At 42.1% G+C, this 24,263-nt stretch overlaps 3 protein-coding genes across 4 annotated transcripts; 2 read left to right on the top strand and 1 right to left on the bottom strand.

Annotated features, from left to right (window-relative positions):
- Positions 1-293: 293 nt before the first annotated feature.
- Positions 294-8,486, top strand: tpp1 (tripeptidyl peptidase I). The gene is made up of 14 exons (XM_052086212.1): positions 294-425; positions 576-696; positions 1,300-1,374; positions 2,184-2,323; positions 2,823-2,973; positions 3,671-3,792; positions 3,876-4,063; positions 4,473-4,671; positions 4,886-5,074; positions 5,751-5,823; positions 5,910-6,030; positions 6,114-6,275; positions 6,864-6,989; positions 7,121-8,486. The coding sequence occupies exons 2-14, from the start codon at positions 686-688 to the stop codon at positions 7,259-7,261; spliced, it is 1,698 nt and encodes a 565-aa protein (XP_051942172.1). The 5' UTR covers positions 294-425; positions 576-685; the 3' UTR covers positions 7,262-8,486.
- Positions 8,345-13,792, bottom strand: yy1a (YY1 transcription factor a). 2 transcript variants are annotated; one of them, XM_052086222.1, is made up of 5 exons: positions 13,158-13,792; positions 11,483-11,567; positions 11,341-11,401; positions 10,336-10,494; positions 8,345-9,256 (listed from the first exon to the last, which is right to left on the bottom strand). In XM_052086222.1, exons 1-5 carry the CDS (start codon positions 13,651-13,653, stop codon positions 9,074-9,076), a joined length of 984 nt encoding a protein of 327 aa, XP_051942182.1. In that variant the 5' UTR covers positions 13,654-13,792; the 3' UTR covers positions 8,345-9,073. The 2 variants fall into 2 exon arrangements, with proteins under 2 accessions (XP_051942182.1, XP_051942181.1); XM_052086221.1 differs by having other exon boundaries at positions 11,483-11,633; positions 13,158-13,790.
- A 974-nt stretch (positions 13,793-14,766) lies between these two features.
- degs2 (delta(4)-desaturase, sphingolipid 2) lies at positions 14,767-23,421 on the top strand. The gene is made up of 3 exons (XM_052086223.1): positions 14,767-14,982; positions 19,167-19,909; positions 21,939-23,421. Exons 1-3 carry the CDS (start codon positions 14,901-14,903, stop codon positions 22,080-22,082), a joined length of 969 nt encoding a protein of 322 aa, XP_051942183.1. The 5' UTR covers positions 14,767-14,900; the 3' UTR covers positions 22,083-23,421.
- Positions 23,422-24,263: the final 842 nt, after the last annotated feature.

Here is a 24,263-nt window from a genome sequence, read left to right as displayed (position 1 = left end):
GGCCACTGTCAGGCTTGATTTAAATAGATGGATAACAAACACACTCCTTGTTGCAACCCTGCAAAACACAGCTAAACCAAACACAAACGTGATATGAATTATATAGAAAACACACACGTTCAAAAATGAATGCGAGAGAAATCACAGGGAAAGTGGTTATAAATCCCTGCCTGATCTTTCTTGACATAGGAAGGTGCCCTCGGGCAGCAAAGGGTGGAAGGGCCCTTCGAAGGGGGCTGAGACACCAACCATCGCCCCTTTTGCATCCATCCCAGCGGGACGGCTGCAGGGTGGACACGGGCGGGAGGACAGTGGCGCCGCCATGCAAGTATGTGCATGAGCGCGTGCTGGTGGAGGACGGTATCTGGAGGTCTCGGTCGGCGAATCCTACAAGATAATTGGGAGCAAGCTAGCTGTATGCGCGCGTGGGTTTGTGTGTTTATACATCTATATGTATATAGATGTACATAGATAGATGTGCCTGCGTGTGTATCTATCTATCCATCTATCCATCCCCTCCTCTTCCCCACTGTCGGACAACATATTGAAATGGCCAGTGACACTTGTCTTTGTAGGTCTCAGGTCACGTGAGGAGGCTCACGTGATCAGTGCACTTACTTCTCCACCAGCCTGTCAGTGAGTTAACGTACCGTCTCACAAGCACACAGACGGCGCGAAGGACACAATGGACACGCCGTAAGTTTACACTTTATTTCGAGTTTATTCAATCCCTTTAGTATGGAAATAGCAGAATTGACGGCTGTGACGTGACTTTAGAGGCACATGTTTTGAAGTCTTTGGTTCCGATACATGACCTATATGCGCGTTCGGTTATTAGCCGCTAGCTAATCCAGTAAATTAAGAGATGTAAAAAATGGATGAAGTGCACATGCTTTGGTTGTGATTCGAGGTAACCCGCAGTATTGTTTTGTTATTCTGTTATATAATATATATATATATATATATATATATATATATATACACACACACACACAACATTGCAGGCAGTCCTCGGTCTACGGCGAGGTTTTGTTCCTACAGCGCAGTCGAACGCAGATATTGTGTAAAAAGCACTTGTAGTTCACAACTAAAATAGAATAAAATGAACAATTGGGAGTGCAGTCTACGGGAGTGTCTCGGTTTACGACTAAAGGCACACCAATATTACGTATACGTAGGTCGAAACGTGCTGTCCGACGCTACCCGTTTTACTCTAACGGCTTACATCCAGTATACAATATATTTTATATATATATACCGGTATATATATATATATATTTCCCATATCTCTCCCATCAGGTTTGCAGTGGTCATCCCCTTGTTGTTCAGCCCATTGGTGTGGAGTGGATACCTGGAATATGACCAAAATGTCCTGTGAGTAAATATTCCAATCTTAACATTTTTTGTCCGTCCATCGTCCAAAACAAACTATTTTGACATATGGGCTCTCCTAACACTTGTATAGCAAGCATTTGTGAATAATGCCTGCCCAAACTTTGCCTACATTAATTGTTTAAATACTCGGTATAATACATATGATTCCAAAACACTTTAATAGCAATTGTAACTAATTCTTTGGCATTATCCTTAAAATACAATAGTAAAAAATGCACCAGAAGTGTGGTGATGCCAGCATGTCACTGCTTCACAACCTGTTAACATATCAATTGCTACTTTCCTTTTAACAAATTCATCTTGATTTTCATTTGAACTTAGATACTTATATTTTTAGAAAGATACATAAATTACAAATGACTTCTTTTTTTGAACACTTACGATAGCTTACATTAAGCAGCTTGCCTTTGACACTTGACCACCTGATAATTTCCACCACAGGACTTTTTCCTGCATTGTGTTGAGACGTTTACTATGTTTACTTAGTCTGCGGCTGGATGGATGCATGGCTTGAGAAGCCGACGACACACCCACAGCGGCTCCTCTTGTTGTGAGAGCGAAGAAATTTCATCTGTGCTGTATGCACATAGAGCACATTTCACAATAAAGTTGTACTTGACTACTTGACTTGACTTGCATGCCATCCACCCGACAAGGAGCGCAACTGGAATCTTGCCTCACGCCGCTGTCAAGTCGAAGGGGCAGTCAGCACGTAGCCAGTGCTAGCTACTCTTTCCCAAATTGACAGGGCCTGAGGATAATTGTTTTCCATCTTTTGTTCTCTTCAGGGTGCCCAAGGACTGGACTCGTGTTGGTCGGCTCAGGCCAACCGAAGAGCTTGAACTGACTTTTGCACTCAAACAGCAGAATGTTGACGTGCTGGAAGAGACACTCAAAGTGGTGTCTGACCCCGACTCACCTCAGTATGGTAGGACAACCAACCAAGCTCAAATTTTTGGCATACTTGCCGTGATAAAATGGCAACAATATTTGTACAACATCCAACAGTATTTACTGTGGGAAACACTTCCTCATTGGATGAAGTTTGAAAAACAGCTTTCATTTCCTCAGATAAGGAGAGTCACACTTTGCACTTTCGATTCCTCTTTCTGTAAGTATGCCATGTGAGCTATTTTCCATAGGCTTATCCTCATTAGGATTTTGGGTGAACTGGGGCCTATCCCAGGAGACTTTGTGTGAAAGACTGGGTGCACCCTGGACTAGTTACCATAGAGACAAACAAAACGACATTCACACTCTTTCTCATTGACAGATGCATTGTTTCTGGAAAGTATTCACAGTGCTTCATTTTTTCCCCTCCCCCACAAAATGATAACTGAACTGCACTTAGACAGCGCTTTTATCAACACCGTTTGATGCCCCAAACCCTTTACAAAGCTTGTGCTGATACAATTCTCCCTCCTCAGGTAAATACCTCCAACTTGAGGAGGTGGCCTCCCTCGTGCGTCCCTCCGACCGGTCCCAAAAGGTGGTGCGCAGCTGGCTGCAGAATCATGGCGTCACAAACTGCTTGATGGTTCGCACTCAAGACTTCTTACAGTGCAGATTGACTGCAGAGTAAGCATATCTTTTAAAGTCTTTCTTATGTCTCGGGAGTGTTCCAATCAGGGTTTGAAGCTACTGATGCCAATTTCATGGATTCGGTGTAAATGTTTTTTTTTTTTTCTTGTTTTCTGATTTTACGTCAATGATCGATTAGTTTGTGTATTTTCCTTAATAGATTAATCAGATTTAAATTAAAAACATCACTTGTTCGGTACCTTTTGTTTATTTTTTGGCGATGAACCTATTTTCACACTTGTGACACTTATTGTAACACTTTAAAATATTGCCTATACAGTTTAAAAAGGTTTTGGATGGTGGCCATCTATTATTTCCGATGGGAAATTGCAGGTTGATCAGCATCATGGGCAGAGATCAATTACTTTGTTCCAAATGTCATTCCACATCTTGTCAGCCAAATAGCATAATAACCCACGGCGTCTCTAACTTACTTTGACAATATCAATAAAAATTACCAATAGGCATGCTAAAACATTTTTAAATTGATTGATTTAACTTTGTCTGTGTCGAGTCTCAGTCATCTGGCTCAAGGTAATGTGCAAAGGATGATCAAGGCAGCCATAGTCTTATTTATTGAATTAACTTCGATTTTTTTTCTTGTTTTCTGAAAATGTTCAAAAATTATACTAGCAGTGATGCATTGAGGCTAATGTACGTGATCATTGGTTGTGTTCTTGGCTTGTGCATCAAGGGATGCAGAGGTTCTTCTACCTGGCAGCAGATTCCAGCGTTATGTCAGAGACGGTCAGTCCATCGTGAGGTCCTCAGCTCCCTACTCCGTTCCCGATGACATTGCACAACACCTTGACTTTGGTGCGGCTCATTTGTTGACATCGGACATGGCCACTGACTTCCACGTGTTGTTGAAGTTGGATTTTGATCTACTTTTACAACAGTGGGAGGTCTTCACCGCTTCCCCCCGAGAGGACACGAGCCTGGCCTGGCCTCGTCTAAGTCGAAGGGGATCCAGCGGAGCAATGGAGCCTTTCATTTGGGAGTGACTCCTGCTGTTTTAAGGGCCCGTTACAATCTGACTGCAGCTGATGTGGGATCAGCTCAGAACAACAGCCAGGCTGTAGCTCAGGTGCGGCTCTCACTATGAAAATGTTGTAGGACAGAAGGCAGTTTTCCTTTCATGACATTTCTAGCTTCTTTCCTTAAAAATATTTTCTTTCACGTCTTCCTTCCTTCCTTTCCCTCGGAGTTGCTTTTTATTCTTGCATCTAAAAAGTGAAAGTGTTTTCCATCATTGTGGCGCTCTAATGTAACAAGTAAGGCAACCAAAATATCAAAAATGGCCGTGATGCAAAAGCAGTTGTACACCTTTTAACAATAGTACTCAAAATTGCCCATGATTAGCATTTTAAGGGAAAAATGTTTGGTCAACCTCTTGTGTTGAATATTCTGAGATTGTTCAGAGGTACCTGCTGACGTGTTCAGTAGTTATATACTGTAATGCATTTTTGGGCATCGGCTACTTGTTTTTGTTGCAGTTCCTGGAGCAGTACTATAGCCCTGCAGATTTGACGGAATTCATGAGCATTTATGGTGGCAGCTTCCAGCATCTGTCCAAGGTGGACCGTGTCGTGGGGACACAGGGCACCGGAAAGGCCGGGTTAGAGGCCAGTCTGGATGTGGAGTACATCATGAGCACGGGGGCCAACATCCCCACGTGGGTCTTCACGAATCCAGGTCTGGAACCAATGTCGGATCTAGTCGTTAATGGTCATTGTCGCACAACATCTGCACTTTTTCATGTAGATTTTTACCCTATTTAGGTATTCATGCTTACGTAGCTCTTGGATTGTGTGTTGTTCCTTGATTCTTGACCTATTTATTCTTCTGTTTTTTTTAATTCTGCTTATCCTCATGAGAATGGTGGGTGACCATCTCGGTTGTATTCCAGGTCGTCATGAGTCCCAGGAGCCGTTTCTACGGTGGGTGGTCCTGCTCAGCAACATGTCTGACCTGCCTTGGGTGCACACCATCAGCTACGGGGACGACGAGGACAGTCTGTCTACTGCTTACATGCAGCGCATCAACACAGAGTTCATGAAGGCCGGCGTCCGGGGCCTCTCTTTGCTTTTTGCTTCTGGTCAGTAATATGAAGCAACATTACTATGAAATTGGATAGCTGATTAAATAACCGTAACTCTATGAGGATACATTTGTTTCTTACTTCTGCTCAGGAAGTTTTGAGAGCTTTGGATCAAAATTGGTTTTCAACAAAATATAGATTACATGTCATGGGTAAAATCCCTTGTTATGGACTTTTTTGTTTCTGCAGTTGTTTTGCTGATATGCCCTCTTGATAATAGAACATAGTTTTAGGTTAGTTTTTATTTGTTGTTTTTTACTATATGGAGTGTTTGAGTGTGAGGTAAAAAAAAAAAAGCACGATTGCAAGTATTAAATCAACTGCAATTCTCAAGCAACTGTTTGAGCTTCCTTCCTCTATACGGGTGGGCGTACAGCAAGCAATATCAAAATAAATACATTTAAAATAAAACTATGAAAGCTCACGTATGATTTTCATAGACAAAGACGACAACAAAGGAGATTTTCAATCAAATTGAGTTTTTTTGTTTTAATTTATAAACGGAAGATGTAGTTTGGGTTAGTTTTAGTTTACAGCATTTTCATTTTTATTGCGTTTTATTGATGTTTTTTTTCAATTTTAATTTTAGTTATTGCCATAGTTTTTGTTAACTACAATAACCTTGGTGTGCACTTGTTGAGTTATTTTTAAATCCGACTGATCTTGTTTTCAGGTGATAGCGGAGCCGGCTGCTGGCACATAGCTAAAGAACAAAACTCCTTCCGGCCCAGTTTTCCCGCCTCAAGGTAACAACTCTGAACCCTGCAATCAAACTCATGACAGTCACAAATTGTACCTGTATTTAAAAAAAAAATCAAAACCTTTTTTGCAGCCCTTACGTGACCACGGTCGGTGGTACCTCGTTCAAGAATCCTTTCAAGACGACTTATGAAGTAACAGATTACATCAGCGGAGGAGGCTTCAGTAACTTCTTCAAGATGCCAAACTACCAGGCAGGAATATGACGTCAGCGGTGTTGTTAAGATTGAGTCAAGCGAAACAAGCATTCAGATAAGTGCAACATTCATTCCCGCAGGCCATTGCTGTCGCCGGTTACCTGAAGAGCGTCGCGGCCACCCTCCCTCCGAAGTCGTACTTCAATGTCAGCGGGAGAGCCTATCCTGACATAGCGGCGCTGTCGGATAATTACTGGGTGGTTGTCAACAGAATACCCATGCCGTGGGTGTCTGGGACATCGGTAAAATTATTCAGATTGTTGTTGTTGGGGTTTTTTTGTTTTTTTTTTTAATTTAAACATATGAGGAGTTGTCAAACCTTTTGGGTCCAGCTATTTTTTTCCACAGACCCTCCCACTTTCCTAAAGGCGAATATGACTACCATGTGGAGCCATACAAACTGAAATGTGCCTATTTTTTAAGAAAAAGGTAAAATGTTACGAGAATAGTTGTATTTTTGTCAAGAAAATAAAGTTGCAAATTTATGAAATTCAAAGTTTTAATTTAAAAAATGACAAGCATATTCTTGTAAGTCTGATTACGCTTTGAATTCAGGGGCAAAAACTGTTTTATTATAGTATTGGAAAAAGTCGACTTCTTGAGAAAAAATTTGCTTTCATAAAAAGCCTTCTGTTCTCACGGGGAAAAAACTTAATGTAGTAATGTCATATTTATGTGTTGATACATCCCAGTCATGTCAAGGCTTTGAATTGGCCCAAAGCTAAAGTTGGCAGGAGTAATTTGTTCATTCTGTTTGTTTTATTGGCACGCGGCTTCACGTTGCTGCAATTGTACTCAATTATGTACAAGTACTGTTTTTGTCATTCCAGGCGTCAACCCCGGTGGTTGGTGGGATGTTTTCTCTGATCAATGACAAACGTCTGATGAAGGGCCTTCCCGTTTTGGGCTTCCTCAACCCTCGCCTCTACAAGCTCAAGGGACAGGCTCTGTTTGATGTCAGTGAATGTTCTGCTCCTCCAACCTCTATTCTACCTTCTAAAGCTTGTTCATGTATCAAATTTACATTTTTGTTCACATTTGACGTTGGCAGTTCAGCTCGTGTAAAATAGGCGTGTTGTGTCTTCAGGTAACTGAAGGTTGTCACCTGGCATGCCTTGATGAGTTGGTACAAGGGCAAGGATTCTGTGCGGCCCCGTCGTGGGACCCGGTGACAGGCTGGGGAACACCTAACTACCCTGCACTTCTGGCTGCACTAATAACTTCGTGAAGTCAGTCAGATGCTACTTGCAGGACAGGTACCAAACATCGACACATTGTGTCGTCATTGTAATCAGCTGCCAACGCTGTGTAATTCATTGACTCACTCAGATCTTCAGTGAGATTTTAGGGCTCAATATGCAAGATTTTTTTTTTTTGACGGGTTTGTATTTGTTCACAGCTCCACTGCACTTGGCTTATAAAATCCCTCTATCATAGGTTCTCGCACTTTTCAATTGTCAATCAAAAAAAAAAGTGTTTTTTTTAATGTTACATTTTTTCACACTGATCAAAATGTTAATGAATTCTGCAGGGATTTGGTCTGCTCCCTATTTACACTGACTTGTGACTGACCCAGATTTTTCTGCAAACAATTTTGCAATCAGTTAATGAATGTTCACAGCAATATGACTTAGGGCTGCACAATTATTGCCAAATTGATGTTGATCAATATTGTACCAGTAATTATGATTATTAATCACAACTATTAATTAAGGAAAGCTTATTTTTACCGCACTACTTTTAAACCAGTATGTTAACAGTTTTCAAAGCTAAATGAAACGTTAAAATAGAATGGATTAAAATGTAACCCTTTCATGCACCCTGTAACATAAGCTGTCCACTGTAGTAAGGTTTAAGTATAAAAAGCAAAATGTGCCATCTTCTTTAACATAATTTGCCTTGTATCTGAAACAAGTGCAGGCAAACGAAGCTGATCCCTTTTAAACTCACCATGATTTAACAGAATGCGCTTCTTTGTTATTCAGGAAGCCAAATGAAGCCTTAATCATGCATTCACCCTCTTGGTGGTTGGCCGGTAGATGGACAAAGTGCTTGATTATATATGTAGGAGAGCCCCCAAATATCACCTACGATGAGATTAATTTCGTCATCACAGCCAAAATCATTTTCCCGATTAAAATTTGAATGATTGTGCAGCCCTAATTTGTTATGCATACATAATTATACATGCATACATAAGTGGGCGGTAGTGTTTTACAGCCATAAAGCAAGAACATCACTGGAATAATGGTAATTCAAAATGTGCTGCTATTTTTTTCAAGTGCCACTCCCAAAGCTGAAAATCAAATGCTGCTGTTTTGTGGTGTGATGTCAAAAGATAAGTTGGTTTGTGCCAAAGGGTTGTAGTACTGAAGGAAATACAAATGAAACGGCTGCCGCACAGTCGATTTTGTTCATTACTGACTAATAAACAGTATTTGTTGCGGATTGGATTCATTTTCCAAAGACATGCAATTGTGGAAAAGTCAGTGACCAAGAAAATGTTCAGGAGAAAAACATTTTAATCAGCGATCTCTATGGATAATCACATGGTTATTATCTACATGACTGATATTACATCGTACAAAATGAAAATAATTAAATTCCTCTTTTTCAAACAAGCTCGCATAGGGGGAAAGTAAAACTGAACAAGAGCAACAGCGCCAATGTCAATCTGTGTACAATATGCACACTTGGGAGGAATAGAAAATTGAAAAAAGGGTCACTGCTTGCTGAGGAGCGTTACAAATGTTCGACTTTCACTGTAAAACATTTCAGATGACTCTGTTCAGGTATAAATAAGAGAATCAAGTAGAAAGAGTTCAATTCGAGTAGCGTCAGAGTCGACTCGAGTTGGACAGCCTCGAGCGTCAGTGTTCCCATCTCCATGCATAAGGACAAAGTCTTTGTCGAAGAATGAAACAAAGGGCAATCCGTTTTGTTATCTCACAAGCGAGCAGGCCGCACGGGACATCAGTTGTCCGTCAAGGAGACGCCGTGTGGGTCCTCCAGTGTATGCTCGTGTCACCGTGGGATCCGTTTACTGATTGTTCTTTGCTTTGGCATGTGTGAGGATGTGAGACTTGAGGTTGGTGGACTGGGCAAATTTCTTGTTGCAGCCGTCAAAAGGGCACACATACGGGCGGTCCCCCGTGTGGATGCGCACATGGGTGCGCAAGTTAAAGTCCAGGGAGAATCTCTTGCCACAGCCCTCAAATGTGCACTAGGAACGAGACAAATAAAATCACACCACGGACATTTGGATTACGTACGTTTATTTAGTGCAGGGCTTCTCAAACTTTTGCGGCCCTATTTTTCCAAGGACCACCCTTTAAGGCTGCATGTGTCTCTTAGCTTTGTTTTTTTCTGCAAAGTGTAAATGTCACGGCGCTGTGCAACTGTGACTGGCTTTTCAAACCTTCCGTTTTTCCTCCCTTTATTAAAGTCGATCCAAGAACAAGCACTAGGAATTTGAGACTTACAATTCACACAGACTGCTATGCTAAAATTTGTCTATTTTTGTATCTATCCCTTTCAAACGAACCAAGAAATTAAAAAACATCGTACTAAAACTCTTAATATGAACAAGGACCCATTTCATTTAAACATAACTGTAACTCCGGTTTCCTCCCACATTCCAAAAACATGCGTGGCAGGCTGATTGAACACTCTAAATTGTCCCTAGTTGTGAGTGTGAGTGCGAATGGTTGTTCGTTTCTGTGTGCCCTGCGATTGGCTGGCAACCGATTCGGGGTGTCCCCCGCCTACTGCCCGAAGACAGCTGGGATAGGCTCCAGCACCCCCCGCAACCCTAGTGAGGATCAAGCGGCTCGGAAGATGAATGAATGAATGTAATCTGATCAGAACAATTGTTTTTTTTTTTTTCAGGATAAATGTCTGTTATTTTATCAAGTGGATTGAAAATCTATCTCAAACCTTATTGTAATATATGCCTTTTGTTTTGGAAAAGATACCTATAGAATTGATGATTCAAAAATGAACTAAATAAATAAAAAGCCCCTTTCCCCAGCAAACTACGGGACTTTGACAGATGACACATCACAACCGCATCAAAGCTTTTCATTGGCATAATTCTGAGAGCAGGGAGGAGTAATTGTTCAATACAATTGTTTAACTGTGGAGGTATTACACTTTAAACAGAATAAAATAAAAACAACGAAATGTATGACAAATAATTTTGCACGCTCACAAATCTAAGGCCGGCAGGTCTGGGTAAGATAAGATAAAACCCCCAGTTGGAGAAGCATCGCTGTCAAGAACGCTACAAATGAAGTGACCCACCTGGAAAGGTTTCTCTCCCGTGTGTACAAGTTGATGTCTTTTCAGTTTGGAGCTCTCCACAAAGGCTTTGCCGCACTCGGCGCAGACGTGCACACGAGGCCCGTGGGTGTGCAAGTGCTTCCTCATTGCAGAGTTGTCCCTGAACATCTTGGTGCAGCCCTGAGGACAACACATATTAGGGATACCCGTGCAAGTTTGTAACCTACTATATTCCATGATTTATATCGTACTATACTTGTATCAGTACTTTCTTGTTACTGCTTTCTTTTATTTCTATCCTAACAAGTTAAACAACAGTGAAAGTGGGTATTGCCAATTAAATATTCTCTAAATATGCTACATTGGTGTAGGTGTGCACATCACGAAAAAAGCTACAGAATTGCAGACGGCGGCCTATGGGGCGATGTGAAGGCTACTCTTAAAAGTATTTATGCAATATTGTTAACTTCCCAGTTGACAATTGTGGAGTTAATGACGTGCAATATGGGTGTGTGCACGTGTTTCTGTATTCTAGGTTAAGACCATTATCCAAGACAAGAGCTCATCAAGAGCTTTTGTTTTGTGCTTTTGCTGTCTTTGTATTTTATTTTGTCATATGCTGTCTGTTGTCCTTTGTGTGGACTGTTTTCAGTGTCCTGCCCACGACATTCGTCGAAGGAGAAGATTCTGTGCTTGATGGGTGCACCCGCTAGGCAGCACGCGTCTACCAGTACTGATTTTGAATTCGCTTGCATGACCCAGTGAGGTACGCACCGCTCATGTGCACAATTACCACGGCGCGCAAAGTCTACACATGACTGACATCGATTTAATTTTCAATCTTTCAATTATCTTGAATGTCATAATCTAGATATAATAATGAAATACCACCCAGCCGGAGTAGCTACACAACAGATGAATTACTTTAGATTGGGTGAATGATCAATTTTACCTCTTAATTTGAATTTGCATGTATTAACGTTTTGGGAGAAAAATGACATGACAGGTGAAGAGCAGGCCACCCACTTTGTGTGGACAGGCTATCGTCCGGGGCGCGTCATCCTCTTTCACTTTCTTTGGCTTCATCCTGGAAGTTTAAACACCAAATATGATCATGATTTGACTGTGGATAACGCTTCCAGGGTATTTCAAATGAGCGCATACATACCTCGCGAACTCTGCCAGCTGTTTGGGGTCAGAGAGGTCGATGCCCGGGATGCCACCTGGAGGCAGCTTCTTCCCCGTCATGTACTCTGAATAGTCAGGAGGAGAGTTTTCACCCGTGATTTGCTCTTCATGGTCAATGTCCTTCTTGTCATCTAAATCACATAGTTGTAATTCAATAAATGCAGATAAAGACAAATGGACCCCATCACAAAGTAAAGCACTTGTATACTATTAGATATATATTTGTGTGTTGTGAATATTGTATCAGAGTTGAGTTCCGGTGCATTTAGAAGTAATTTAGAAAAAGTAATCCACGTCTCCGTTACAATCTTGCCTGGATTATTGTAGAGCACTTTATTTTGGCGCAAGATATTGCTGCCCACCTCCTACCTGATGCTCGTAGGAGGGAGCACAAAACTCCAACTATGGACTCCCTACGCTGGCTTCCGGACATTTCAGAGTTAGCTTTTAGATTCTTTCATTTGTTTTCAAACCTTTAATGGTTTGTACACACCTAACCTCCAATACTACATACCTGCCTGTTGCCACAGGTCTATGGACCAAAAGGTACTGAAGGTACCGAGAACTAAGTGGAGGCACAGAGGTAATTGAGCCTTTTCCAATGCCGGGCAACCTCTTTGGAATGACCTATTCAACATTAGGCAAGTCCTCCTCTCTTGTCAATTTTTGAAACTCCAATTAAAACACATTTTGATTTTATGGCTTTTAACTCAACACGAGGATGGTGTTGCTGTAGTGTCTTATGGTTTTTAGTGTAATAGTGTTATTGGTTTGATGTTTTTTACGTCTTTTCACGCTCTTGCATGACTGATTTTCACTCCATGTACATACTTTGTATGCAGCGATGGTTGTTTCACATTGCTCTCTAAATTAAGTTAGAGAACAAACTGTGCACAAAGAACTCAAATACTGAACGAGTTCAAATATTTGATAAAGTAAATCAAATTATCCTATAAAAGTACTCATGTTTTTAAGGTCATCTTGAAATGGAAAACCCCAGCTCCGAATATTCAAATTTTTTGTGGGCAGTCGATGTTCCTTCCCTTCAAAACGGTTTGCAAACGCTGCTTTGAATCGTATGCAAGATGCATGACTGCTGAACGTTAACCACGACAAGACTACGCTCTGGAAAACAATCCAAAGGGCTAGTTTGACATAATACCTGACAATCTACTGCATCATAATCAATCATTATAAAATGTTTGTTTCTGCGTTTCCATGCATATTCTAAAACGGTCGTCTCTATAATCTGCCGTCGTTAAACGTGATAAACAGTGAAGGTTGAAAAAGAATAAAAACCGAGGGTCATTGAAGGCACCGCCTCCGCCAGAATGAAGTGCGCCATAAAGGCCTAGCTACAAGCTAGCGGATCCGGGAGTGGGGCTGCACTCGCCGCCATCTTCGTGGGTCAAATAAACGCCATTTTTTCGGGCCGCCATACTTTCTCGACCGGGGAAATATGGCGGCGCCCATCGGCACAGAAAACATGGCTTCCCATAAAAACAAAAACACTCCAATTGAAGTCCAAGCGGTGTTTTCGAATTGTAAGTTGCGAGTTAACTTTTGACGGAGGAAAAGGCCTCGGTGGAGGCCTCGTAACGACGACACACACATATCGAGAACAAAGCCATTACAGGAATTCACTCCAAACTTACCCGAAGCCCACATAGTAACAGAGAACTCCCCTTCCAACGTCTTTATCTGCACTTGTTTCTGTTCCCATTTCCTACCCATGTCCGCGCTGCTTAGATAGCTCTTTTTGCCCGATTTCTTTCCACTTCCAGCCCTCTTTATTCGGCCGGCTGTCGAGCTTCTCCCCGCGACTGTGACGAGAGTCTGTTCGATGTAGTCCTCTTCCACGGCGGGCACCGGGATGAGGATTTGGTCCTGGTAGCCGTCATCCGTGTGCAGTTCCGAGTCGTCCTCCCCCACGACCTCCTCCCGGGTTTGCACCAGAATCACCTCTTGGTGCGGGAGGATCGAGTGCGGGTCGTCCGTGTCAAGCGTTTGTAAAGCGATCATGGGCTGGTGCTCGTCATCTCCGACAACAGTTGTTTCGATGGTCTCCACTTCGATCTCGTGCAACTCCACGATTTCGGCGGGCATTTCCGAGCCGTCCGCCTCAATGTACAAGGTGTCCCCCGAAGCCATGACTTGTTATTCCGTTCTTGAACTCCCCTCCACTTTCGAACGCTTTATTTAGTCCAACTGCGCCTTCTCCTCTGTGTACTCTGCTGCCTCCTCCCTCTCCGACAACTCACAGTCACAACGTGTACTCTCGTCGCCACACCGCTCCACTTAGCAACTCTCGCGTGATTTTGTTCATATGTCGGTAGGTCGCTCGGATAGCGAGATTGATAGATGTTTGAAGAAAGACATACTGTACTACCATTCGTGAAAAGGTTGTCACACACTTACAACAAAGGTTGTAAGACAATTATCTTGACAAATGTTATCTTCTCATTTGATAAGTCATTGTATAATTTGATCACTTATGATGTACTGTTCAATGTAAAATTAAAATGTTTTTCATAAGTTACTTTTTTTCCAGATTTGCACAATGGAGGCTTTCAATAAAGTGTAAATTACCCCACAAAAATGGGGGGAAACCCCCCGTTGTCATCTAGTTTACACATTATTACACTCACCTCAATTTAATGACGTGGAAATATCGCCCTCAAAAGCAATATGATAGGAAGTTTGGTTTTTGCTTTTGAATGTTGCTATATTTCTCTTTTTTTGTGGTGTGGTGGTTTAATATTTAGTGGTGTTTTTTCTTCACCAATTAAAGAACGATTTTTTAATGCAAAAATGACCCTTGCACTGGAAGAATAAAATCCAGTGTGTGGTTATGATGTGGTTTGTTTCAAATCCTCTGTTTTGGGTTTATGTTTGTCGATCTTTTTTATACATGCGTTGAGAAATGTATGAGGAAAAATATTCAGAGCACGTATTTTACACATGTGCACGTCTTTTGTCCACACTAATACTGTGTTATTTGGCATCTCGTTAGGAAATGCGTGGTGCTCTGTGGCTCTCAAGGAGCACTGCTGAAAGATGGTGGCAACAATTATCATTATTATTATTTTTTCGAGGTACTTGTTTTCGCCCTCAAACAAGCGTAAGGTTATAGGCACATTGGAGCAGGTGCAGCGCCAAATGGAGCAACGAGGGGAGGAGACGAGTGTAAGGTGGAGGGAGCTGAGTTGACACACCTGCTGAATTACGGCGTCCTACCTGTTCGAGTGGGCGTGGTCAGTGTTCGCCAGTGTGTTTGTGCGCGTGTGTGTGTGTTGTACTACAAGTTGGAACGGTGCGGGCTAGGCCAGCCACACCGCACTTCCTCGCTCCACTACTTGCCTCCACTCCGTTCAATTCACTCAGCAGCGGAGGACGACATGGACAAGACAGGTGGAAGAGGTGACTTCGAATGGGTCTATAACGACCAGCCACACACGGCCAGGAGGAAAGAGATACTGGGTGAGTGAGACATAACGCGGTCAAGGACACGCGAGCATTTTTTTGTTTTATCAAAAAAAAAAAGTAACAAGTGCTCTGATCCGGTTGAACCAGTTTACTAGCTCTGACTCAACCAGTCATCACTGCTCAACAGATGCAAAGAAAGTGAACACCACCGGGGATACCTGCATGAAGTCTGAAGTCACTCTTTACCTAACCTTTATTGATCAATATTTGACATTAGAAAAACCTCGCGACCGCGGGAGTTTGCAGACCCTCTAGGGGCCCTTGGACAGAAGGAACCCCAGACTCCCCACCCTGAAAAAAGGACGATGGATGGGCAAAAAGTTGAGATAATAGTTCAGTTTGGACAAATCAAGTTATTTTGCAAATAAATAAATAAATAAATAACATAGGTAATGATGCCATCTTGTTCTGTATAAACAAATTCAAACAGGCATATCTAGTCTAACACTATGATTGTCAGTCATTTTGGTTTCCGTCAAGAAAACAAGACAAAATGCTATAAATTCAATGAACAAGTAGAGTTCAGTTGCCTCAATTCAAGCTTATCTACCATGGAGTGTGTAGATCTCCACAAGCAGACATACACATTTTTTAGCAAGTGTACTATCATTTTTATTGATACTGTATTGTGATTGTAAATTAAAAACAATACTTGTCAGGTGGCCATTTACATTTTATTTTTGCTTTGTCAAAAAACTCCCACAGCAGTTTGACCCGTCTTTTCACCCAAGTTGCACAATGGCAGCATATTACAGCCTGAGCTATGATAATGCTTCTGAGCTGGCTTGGTAACAAGGCACATACTCTCTATTCTTTACCCCTAGGTCTGCTCTTGACACACACACACACTTTTATGCATGAAAAGATGGCGTATATGGCAATCAAATGTCCACAATGTCAAATGTGCTGACTCTATGTGTAAACCACAGCTGTTATCATGAGTTTATTAACGCAACCGAATGATGTCGTCATTCAAATTTTAGCTCAAGACCGAATTCGATTTTTCTTTGCTTCCCTTTTCTAAAATGTATCTTGTTTCGCAATAGTCCACTAACCCAGTGATTCTGAAACACAGTGCTGTGTGAGTCCAATTTCACTTGATTTACCATATATCATTCATATTCAACAATACAAATATTGTCTTTCATCACCTGGCACAGAGTGCAATAAACCACCTGCCATTTATAAAACAAAATAAGTCATAAAGTATGGACATTTTGTTCCATTGAAAAGGCCCAGATTTTACACTGAGTAAGTCAATTAGTGAGTAAATGATTCTTTGCCATTTTGGTGACTTTTTTTGTTTGGGGGTGGGGGTCGGTGGGGGGTTATAATAATAATAATAATACATCACATTTGTAAGCGCCTTTCACAACACTCAAGGACACTGTACAGCCAAGACCAATAGTAAAACACAGATAAAATAATAAATAAATAGTGTGAGTGTGTTATAGTGTGAGCTTTTTGTAATGGGTGCCTTGAATTAATACGTTTTGGAAACACAACTGACGGTGGTGCAGTAAGATATTCATTTTTAGTTTTCGCATTACTTGGGTGGAAACATTATTTAAAAAAAACAATTAAAAGGGGGGAGCAAAACTGCTGAGTGGGCTTTATTCTTTTTATGCTCACTGAACTTAATTCTTTTAATTTGAGTGTTTGACTTTTTCCCAAATTGGCGCCAGAAAAACACCAACAGTATCCTTTTTTTTTGGTTGTTGTTGTTATATTTGCAGGTGTGAAAGAACACAATAGGTTGCTTGACACCTCGAAATCATTAAATATTAAAGGGCTGTGTTTTGAATCCTCCTCAACCCCGTGGAGTGGAAAATCTAGAAGGTTATGTTTGAAGTTATCTCACCATATCATGTGGCTATTGTGATGCGCGCTGACTGTTCTCTGACGGCAACATTTGTTTTTTTCCAGTTCAACAATGCTTTGGTGCCGTAAATCATCCACTGTTAACGATCAGATGAAAGCAGAGGGTGACTTGCACATCCTACACGCTAGATGAACTAAAATCATAGAAGTCAAATCCGTGTTTTTATGATATCTGGTTATTCATTTAACTTCACGCCCTACGTGGATGGCATAGCGCACACAAAACAAATACAAGATGAAACATTTAGCAACACGTTTGTGTGACAGAACAAACAAACAAGTCCATTAGTGCGTCATGCCCTTTCAAAATGAATACATTCTTTGGTTGGGGTTATGTGTATACACTCAGAGTTTTATTCATCATTCCTGTGAAAAAAGGAATAGTTGCAAGGAGGGCAACTGAGTTAAATATTAACACTGTTAAGAAGGATCGGTCAAATGAAAGGCAGATCGTATCTTGGGGACAGAAATGCCATTCAATCATACTACAAGTCTTGGTACTTTTCACTTTTTTTTTTTCCGCCATTCAGGTTTTTGGTTCATGTTGGAGCCATTGAATCTGTGTTTGAAGGACTTTCGGTCAATGGGCCAACGGATGTTCGTTATTTTTAAAAACACGCCTATGTTGACATGCAGGTGCATCTACAAAAAATACCCCTGCACATCTCCAAAAATTACATTGCTACTTAAGAGCAATCCTAGAACAATATTTTTAACAGAAATGTCAGACTTGGGATCTGTATGTTCATTTCCAGGCAGTCGATACTTGGTTGTGCCTCCTTTTGCTTGAATGATATCGTCTGTTAGGGCGTGGCATGAAGGCAAAAAGCCCGTGGCACTGCTCAGGTGTTGCAGAAGCTCAGGTTGCTTTGGTAACGGCCTGCGAGTCATCCGCTTTGTTTGGTCTGGTGTCGCTTATCTTCCTCTTGACCATGCGAAATGAATCAATCCTCGATGGGGTTTAGGTCAGGGGAGTTTACTGGGCAGGCAGTAACACACACCAACAGTAACCAATGAAGATTTCGACAATAAGATTAAGATTTCTCTTATTATATACTGTATGGTGTTAAATTTCCCCCATTCGAAGAGAAGTGTGTGTGCATGTTCCTGAAAATCTCCTAACAAAATACACAAACAGTTCAAATATTGACTTTCCAATCAGGGTTACTTCTCTAATGTTTTTCGTCACAGTTCATCAGCAAAGGAATAACGTTGCCAATTCAAATAAAAAAAAAAAGGAGAGTGGGCAGCTTCCTTCAACTCTTTTTGGACATGTCAGTGTTTCATCCATTGAAGAGTATACCAAAGTAAATTGTCATTATTGAGTTGCAAATCCCTTTGAAAAAAATTGCATTTCACTCGATGTTAGACTTTTTTTTTTCCAAAGTAACAAATTGACAGGCAGCGGAATAAGTTGTATTTCAGTGATAATATTTATCTTTGTATGAGTCTGTTGTTGTTGTGCAGTCACTTTGAAAGCCTCACAAGTCTCTTATGAATGTTTTATTATTATTAATTTATATTATGGGGGGTCTGACCAAGGTTTTCGCCCCTTAATTCTGGTACAGATCACATGAATTAGCTGCACCTTTATCAGTTTTGGAGCGGCATGCTAACGATTATTTTAATAATCAATTTATGTCAGCAATTGTCACGATTCCTTGATGAATCAGATTAAAAAAAACATTTCCTGCATAAATGTCACCCTTTTATGGTACAAAAAACAATACATTGTACTTGGGCTGGTCTCTAGTTGGCTGCAGGCTGCCAAGTAGGAGCTGCGGGAGATCTTTTTTTTTTGTCTTCGACAATGAAAGGCATTGATATACATAAACAAATCACATACTTTTCTATGAAAATTGGGCAAGCACGATCCGTGGCCGACAAATCGGAGCACTACTAGTTTGTATACATGGAATGACTACTGACATATTTAGTCCCATAATGAGCCATGCAACCAGTTCGGGGTCCGTCGTCATTCGCGGGGCACATGTGGAGATGGACAGCCATTCACACTGGAATTCCATTAGTCAACGATTGGGAAGTGAATCCGGTAATCAGACCAAGGCACCACTAAACCATCAGAGACCCACTTTCCAATCATGTACTGTAATCTGAAGGAAATGGTGGAATAGTCTCGTTGTATTTCAAAAAGTTGTGTTTCTGAAAGCTATGATTGAAATATATTTACATTTGCACGTGACGACTTTTTTTTTTTGCTACCAGTGACCATGAGAGCTTTAGTTTGCGTAAGCAATGACTTCTAAATGGAATGATCTCTTTGGTGTTCCCCACAGCCAAGTACCCAGAGATCAAGTCCCTGATGGGTCCGGACCCCCGCCTGAAGTGGGTGGTGTCGGGCATGGTGCTGTCCCAGCTCCTGGCCTGCTACCTGGTGCGCGATCTCCCCTGGAAGTGGATCTTGTTCTGGGCCTACGCCTTCGGCGGTTGCATCAACCACTCGTTGACGCTGGCCATCCACGACATTTCGCACAACGTGGCGTTTGGCAATAAGCTGGCCAAGTGGAACCGCTGGTTCGCCATGTGGGCCAACCTGCCCATCGGCGTGCCCTACTCGGCCTCCTTTAAGAAGTACCACATCGACCACCACCGCTACCTGGGCGGGGACAAGCTGGACGTGGACATTCCCACGGACTTTGAGGGCTGGTTCTTCTGCACCCCGACCAGGAAGCTGGTGTGGCTCTTCCTGCAGCCGTTCTTCTATACCCTGCGCCCGCTGCTGGTCAACCCGAAACCCGTTTGTAAACTGGAGGTCCAGAACTTTGCGGTGCAGCTGGCGGCGGACGGCGTCCTCTACTATCTGTGGGGACTCAAGCCGGTGGTTTATCTCGTCGCCGGATCCATCTTGTGCATGGGACTGCACCCCATCTCTGGACATTTCATCGCCGAGCACTACATGTTCATGAAAGGGCACGAGACGTACTCCTACTACGGAGCGCTCAACTTGATCACCTTCAATGTTGGCTATCACATGGAGCACCACGACTTCCCAAGCATACCTGGCAGTAAGCTACCTCAGGTGAGGCCACGGTCTTTTTATTTGTTTAAATCATCATCATATTGGCGACGTGACACGTGGCTGCCATCGTTTTGGAATTTTCACTCCTCACTTTAATGCCTCTAAAATCTTCCGCAACAAAAGCATTCACGAAAAAACAATTTTAGCTGCTAAAGTGCTTGAAGCCACACTGCTTTTGTCACCAGTTATCTTCCATTTGCACTAGTTAATGCTGGGCTGACACCCAACGATTTCCAGTCTCAGACTAAAAACTGAAAATCAGAAGGAAGTTTAAGAGTTTCACTGGAGTCACGGCCAGCTCCTGTTATCTCAATCATTTAGTGGAAGATGATCATCTCAGCTGGTTTTTGAGAAGTCTTTTCTTTGTCTGGGCCTTACGATAAAATCAGACGTGTTGGATATTATCACAAGTCATTTGCTCATTGCGTGACGTGACGCAAACACCAACCAATAGTTGAGCGCTCACAAATCCGGAAGTGGGGAACTTTGCAAAGAATCGTGAGAGTGGCACGGACATTGGGGAAACACCGGCAAAAAAAGAATGGGGAAAGTTTACATTGTCAGGAAAATAATGCTTGAATAGAAGAATCGAGTTGCCGTCTTGTAAATAATCTTTTTGCAAAATCTCAGTCTGCGACGAGGCTGCGAATGAAAAATTCTCTGACTTGACTTTACACAAGAGCCAGTGCGAGATGATCCTTTTCCAAGGGTCTTTTCCACAAGTTTGTCCTCTCGATGAAGTCTGTGTGTGTCGGCAAAACCATGCAAGCATGTTGTTGGGCTTTCTGGGTTCGCCTGCGTGACTTGGACTTAGGTGCGGCCCGTCGTGGACTAAAATAAACAAAAAGGTGTTCATCAGATGGAACGTCACACCGGCTAACTGATTAACCAATACCGCTTGCGCGCCTCTGCAGCACAAAAAAAGAAGAAAAAAAAGGCTGTGGGCCACATGTCAAGAGATTGCATCCACAATGAAACTGATTGTCTGTCACGAAACCTGTTGGACCACAGTGAACGCAACCATGCACTGACTACCTCAGTTCAATGTATTCAAAATGCACACGCCACATCCGCCTCTCCAACAAAGGGCTCCCATTCTCTTTCCATGTGCATTTGCATGTCAACAGTCACTGGAAAATAAGATGCCTGCAGTGCTTTGTGAATCTCCCAGTCGGTCATTTTCGATGGCGCTTGTCCTCATTAGGCTCACGGGTGAGCTGGAGGCTATCCCAGCTGACTTTTGGTGAAAATTGAGGTACACCCTGGACCGGACGGGCAATTGTATAACACATTTCGACAAACAACCACTCGCACTCGCAACCACACTTCCGGAGAATCAAGAAAAGCTGGTAATTATAGGGGAGAGTAACTTCTTGGGAAGTAATTTATATGAAGGGATCGCAGTTTGACACGCAGTTCTGACATAACAAATTTGTTCCAATATATTGGGTGTCAGTCATCTGAACGGAGCCAAGGTTCAAACCCAGAATGTCTTGACTATGAGGCAGACGTGCTAAACACGAAGATACTGTGCTGCTTGTTTAGTGAAATTTTTTCCTTTCCTCAGACACCCCTTCTAATGAGATCAAGAATATTTAATACCTTTGAATGCATTATGGAAGAAATAATAATAATTGATTAAAACGTTCGCTTGTCCAGACAATGATTCAGGTTAACATGAACAGTCAGGCAAGTACAAGTTCAGGATGGCCCAATTAGGCTTCGGCCAATACGGATTCAGATTTTTGCTGAGTAAACGAATTAAACTTGTATCTCAAGGCAGCACTGTCTGCTCAAATGAAGTTACAAGCTTGTTTATGGAATGAATTAAACCTGCAAGGCAACGTATCAGTCAGAGGATATGGAACTATCGATGGCCTGCCCCATCTGGCCGTTTGAAAATAAGTCAATAAATAAATGTGGCCTTCGAGCACAAATGTTTGCCCACCCCTGAGTTGGTGCGACAAGCTCACACAGCTTCACGTCTACATCTTCACTCTTTCCTGAACCCTGTCGTTTGCGTCTCCAGGTGAAGCAGATTGCGGCCGAGTATTATGATTCCCTGCCTCAGCACACGTCGTGGATGCGCGTGCTGTGGGACTTCGTTTTCGACGACACCATCGGTCCGTACGCCCGAATCAAGCGTGAATACAAGCCGAGCAAGCTGGAGTAGAGCAGACGTGTCACTCGTCCCAGGAAGGGCCACCGCCACGACGCCACAATGTGAATTTCACACCGCAGTCCGCGTGACGTTCACCTTCAATTGTCATGTCCTTCTTCCACTTGTTTCTGTCATGCAATAGAGTTGGCCTGTGATGCATGCCATTCGAGACTACAATCGATAGCATTCAAGAGTGAACATTATTTTTTTGTAAGGTCTACATTTTCATCTTTTTTTTGTTTGCATGAGTACTGTTGTGTGGTTCCTTGTGTCGCCTCTCAGTGTGATGTCAGGCCTTACCTTTGTAGACCTTTTTAGAATGTTTGGAAACAATGGGCGCCAACGTACTGTCTTGAACTGAAAACGACGACAAAAAACCTGTTTGGGATTGCACTGCAATTTGTTGATTAAAAAAAAAAAAGACAACCCTATAACCGAACCGAAATGAATCCAGCAGAACCTAAATGGAGTGGATAATTGCAAATGTAAATGTAGTTGCCACGACATTCTTTGACATTGAATCAAATGCTTCCTTGGGTTGTCGGGACGTGATTTATCAAAACAACGGCTGGCATAGTAGTCATCATCAGCTCTCCAGTGTGCTTTCCATTTCAGCGTTAAAACAAACAAACAAAAAACACGTCCAAGCCATTAATCTAAGCAAGACCAAAGAATTAGCCACTCCTGCAATAGTGACATTAAGTTTCGCACGTTTAGTTTGAAATCGGTTCAATTAAAATGAATATTACAGCCAGCGTTCTGTCTCCCTTTTCTCACATAACATCTTTCCCACTGACACTCACAATAAATGTGTGAGGGAAGAGAAGGATAAAATAGAGGTTCAAGACATTTACACTGTTTCTCAATATCTGCACCTTGGTCAATAGAAATGTTTGTTTACTAACTGCTGACATCTGAGCTTCTGCTGCCCGGACGGACTTTTGCTGCTCACAGTAGTAAAACGAGCACTGAAATGCAAGCGCTTGGTCCCACTGGTGTCATTTCGGCTTTTTTTTTTTAAGGCTCACCATGATTACTCTGTTTCAATGACGATGCTGAACTTTACTTACCTCAACTAGAAGTTCAGAGACTGGAGTCGCCAGTGAAAGCATGATATGAGTCAGAAGCCGAGTTCAGAGTCCCGAAACGTTTCATGATGACTTAATATGTTAGCGCGAATGGATTGTGCTCGCAATCAAAACAGTTGGGCTGGATCAGACCTGCTGCGGGCCTACGTGTACTGTAGGATACTATACTATATTATACCTACATAGATTTTGTGATGTTGTTGTTTCTATTTAAATATATAAAGAAAATAAACATATCTTTATAAAAAGATTACTGATAAAAACGTGCCTTTTGTGTTTTGTTTCTCATCATTCATTTACTTAAGACTTCACCGAAACGAGAAAGGGGAAGGGATAATTAATTATCATGCATACATCCATTTTCCACCGCAAATCCACAGTCGGGTCGCAGGAGCAGCTGCTTCAGAAGAAAAGTCATATTCCCAGGCACTTCTTCCAACATTTTCGGAGGGATCACAAGGTGTTCCCAAGCCAGTTGAGAGACGGCGAGTGGCTTCAGCCTGTCCTAGGTTGTCCCTAGGGTCTTTCCCTAGTGGGACATCCCCGGAACGCCTCACCAGTAAGGCATCCAAGAGGCATCATTACAAGATACCCAAGCCACTTCATCTCACTCTTCTCAATGTAGAGGAGCAGCAGCTCAACTCTGAGTTCCTCCCAGTTACTTCTCAGCCTATAGCCTACAGTAAGGCATTTTTAACCAAAAAAATCGACCATGTATCGTAAGGCTTTTTGAGCTAAAAAAAACCCCAAAACAATGACCATGTATAGTAAGGTTTTTTAGCCGAAAAAAACGAACATGTATGGTATGGCATTTTTCACCCAAAAATGACCATGTAATGGAAGGCATTTTCAACCGAAAAATTGACCATGTATAGTAAGGCATTTTGAGCTTAAAAAATAATCATAAAACACGACCATGTATATAGTAGGGCGTTTTAGCCGAAAAAAACGACCATGTATAGTAAGGAATTTTTAGCCAAAGAAACCCACCATGTATAGTCAGTCCTTTTTCATCAAAAAAATACCATGTATAGTAAGGCATTTTGAGCTGAAAAAAACGACCATGTATAGGAAGACGTTTTTAGCCGAAAAAAACCCCCGACCA

The sequence above is a fragment of the Hippocampus zosterae genome, chromosome 14 (genome assembly GCF_025434085.1).
Source record: "Hippocampus zosterae strain Florida chromosome 14, ASM2543408v3, whole genome shotgun sequence".
Classification (NCBI taxonomy): Eukaryota; Metazoa; Chordata; class Actinopteri; order Syngnathiformes; family Syngnathidae; genus Hippocampus; species Hippocampus zosterae.
Note: the sequence above shows the minus strand (reverse complement) of the source record. Positions and strands in the feature narration are given on the sequence as shown.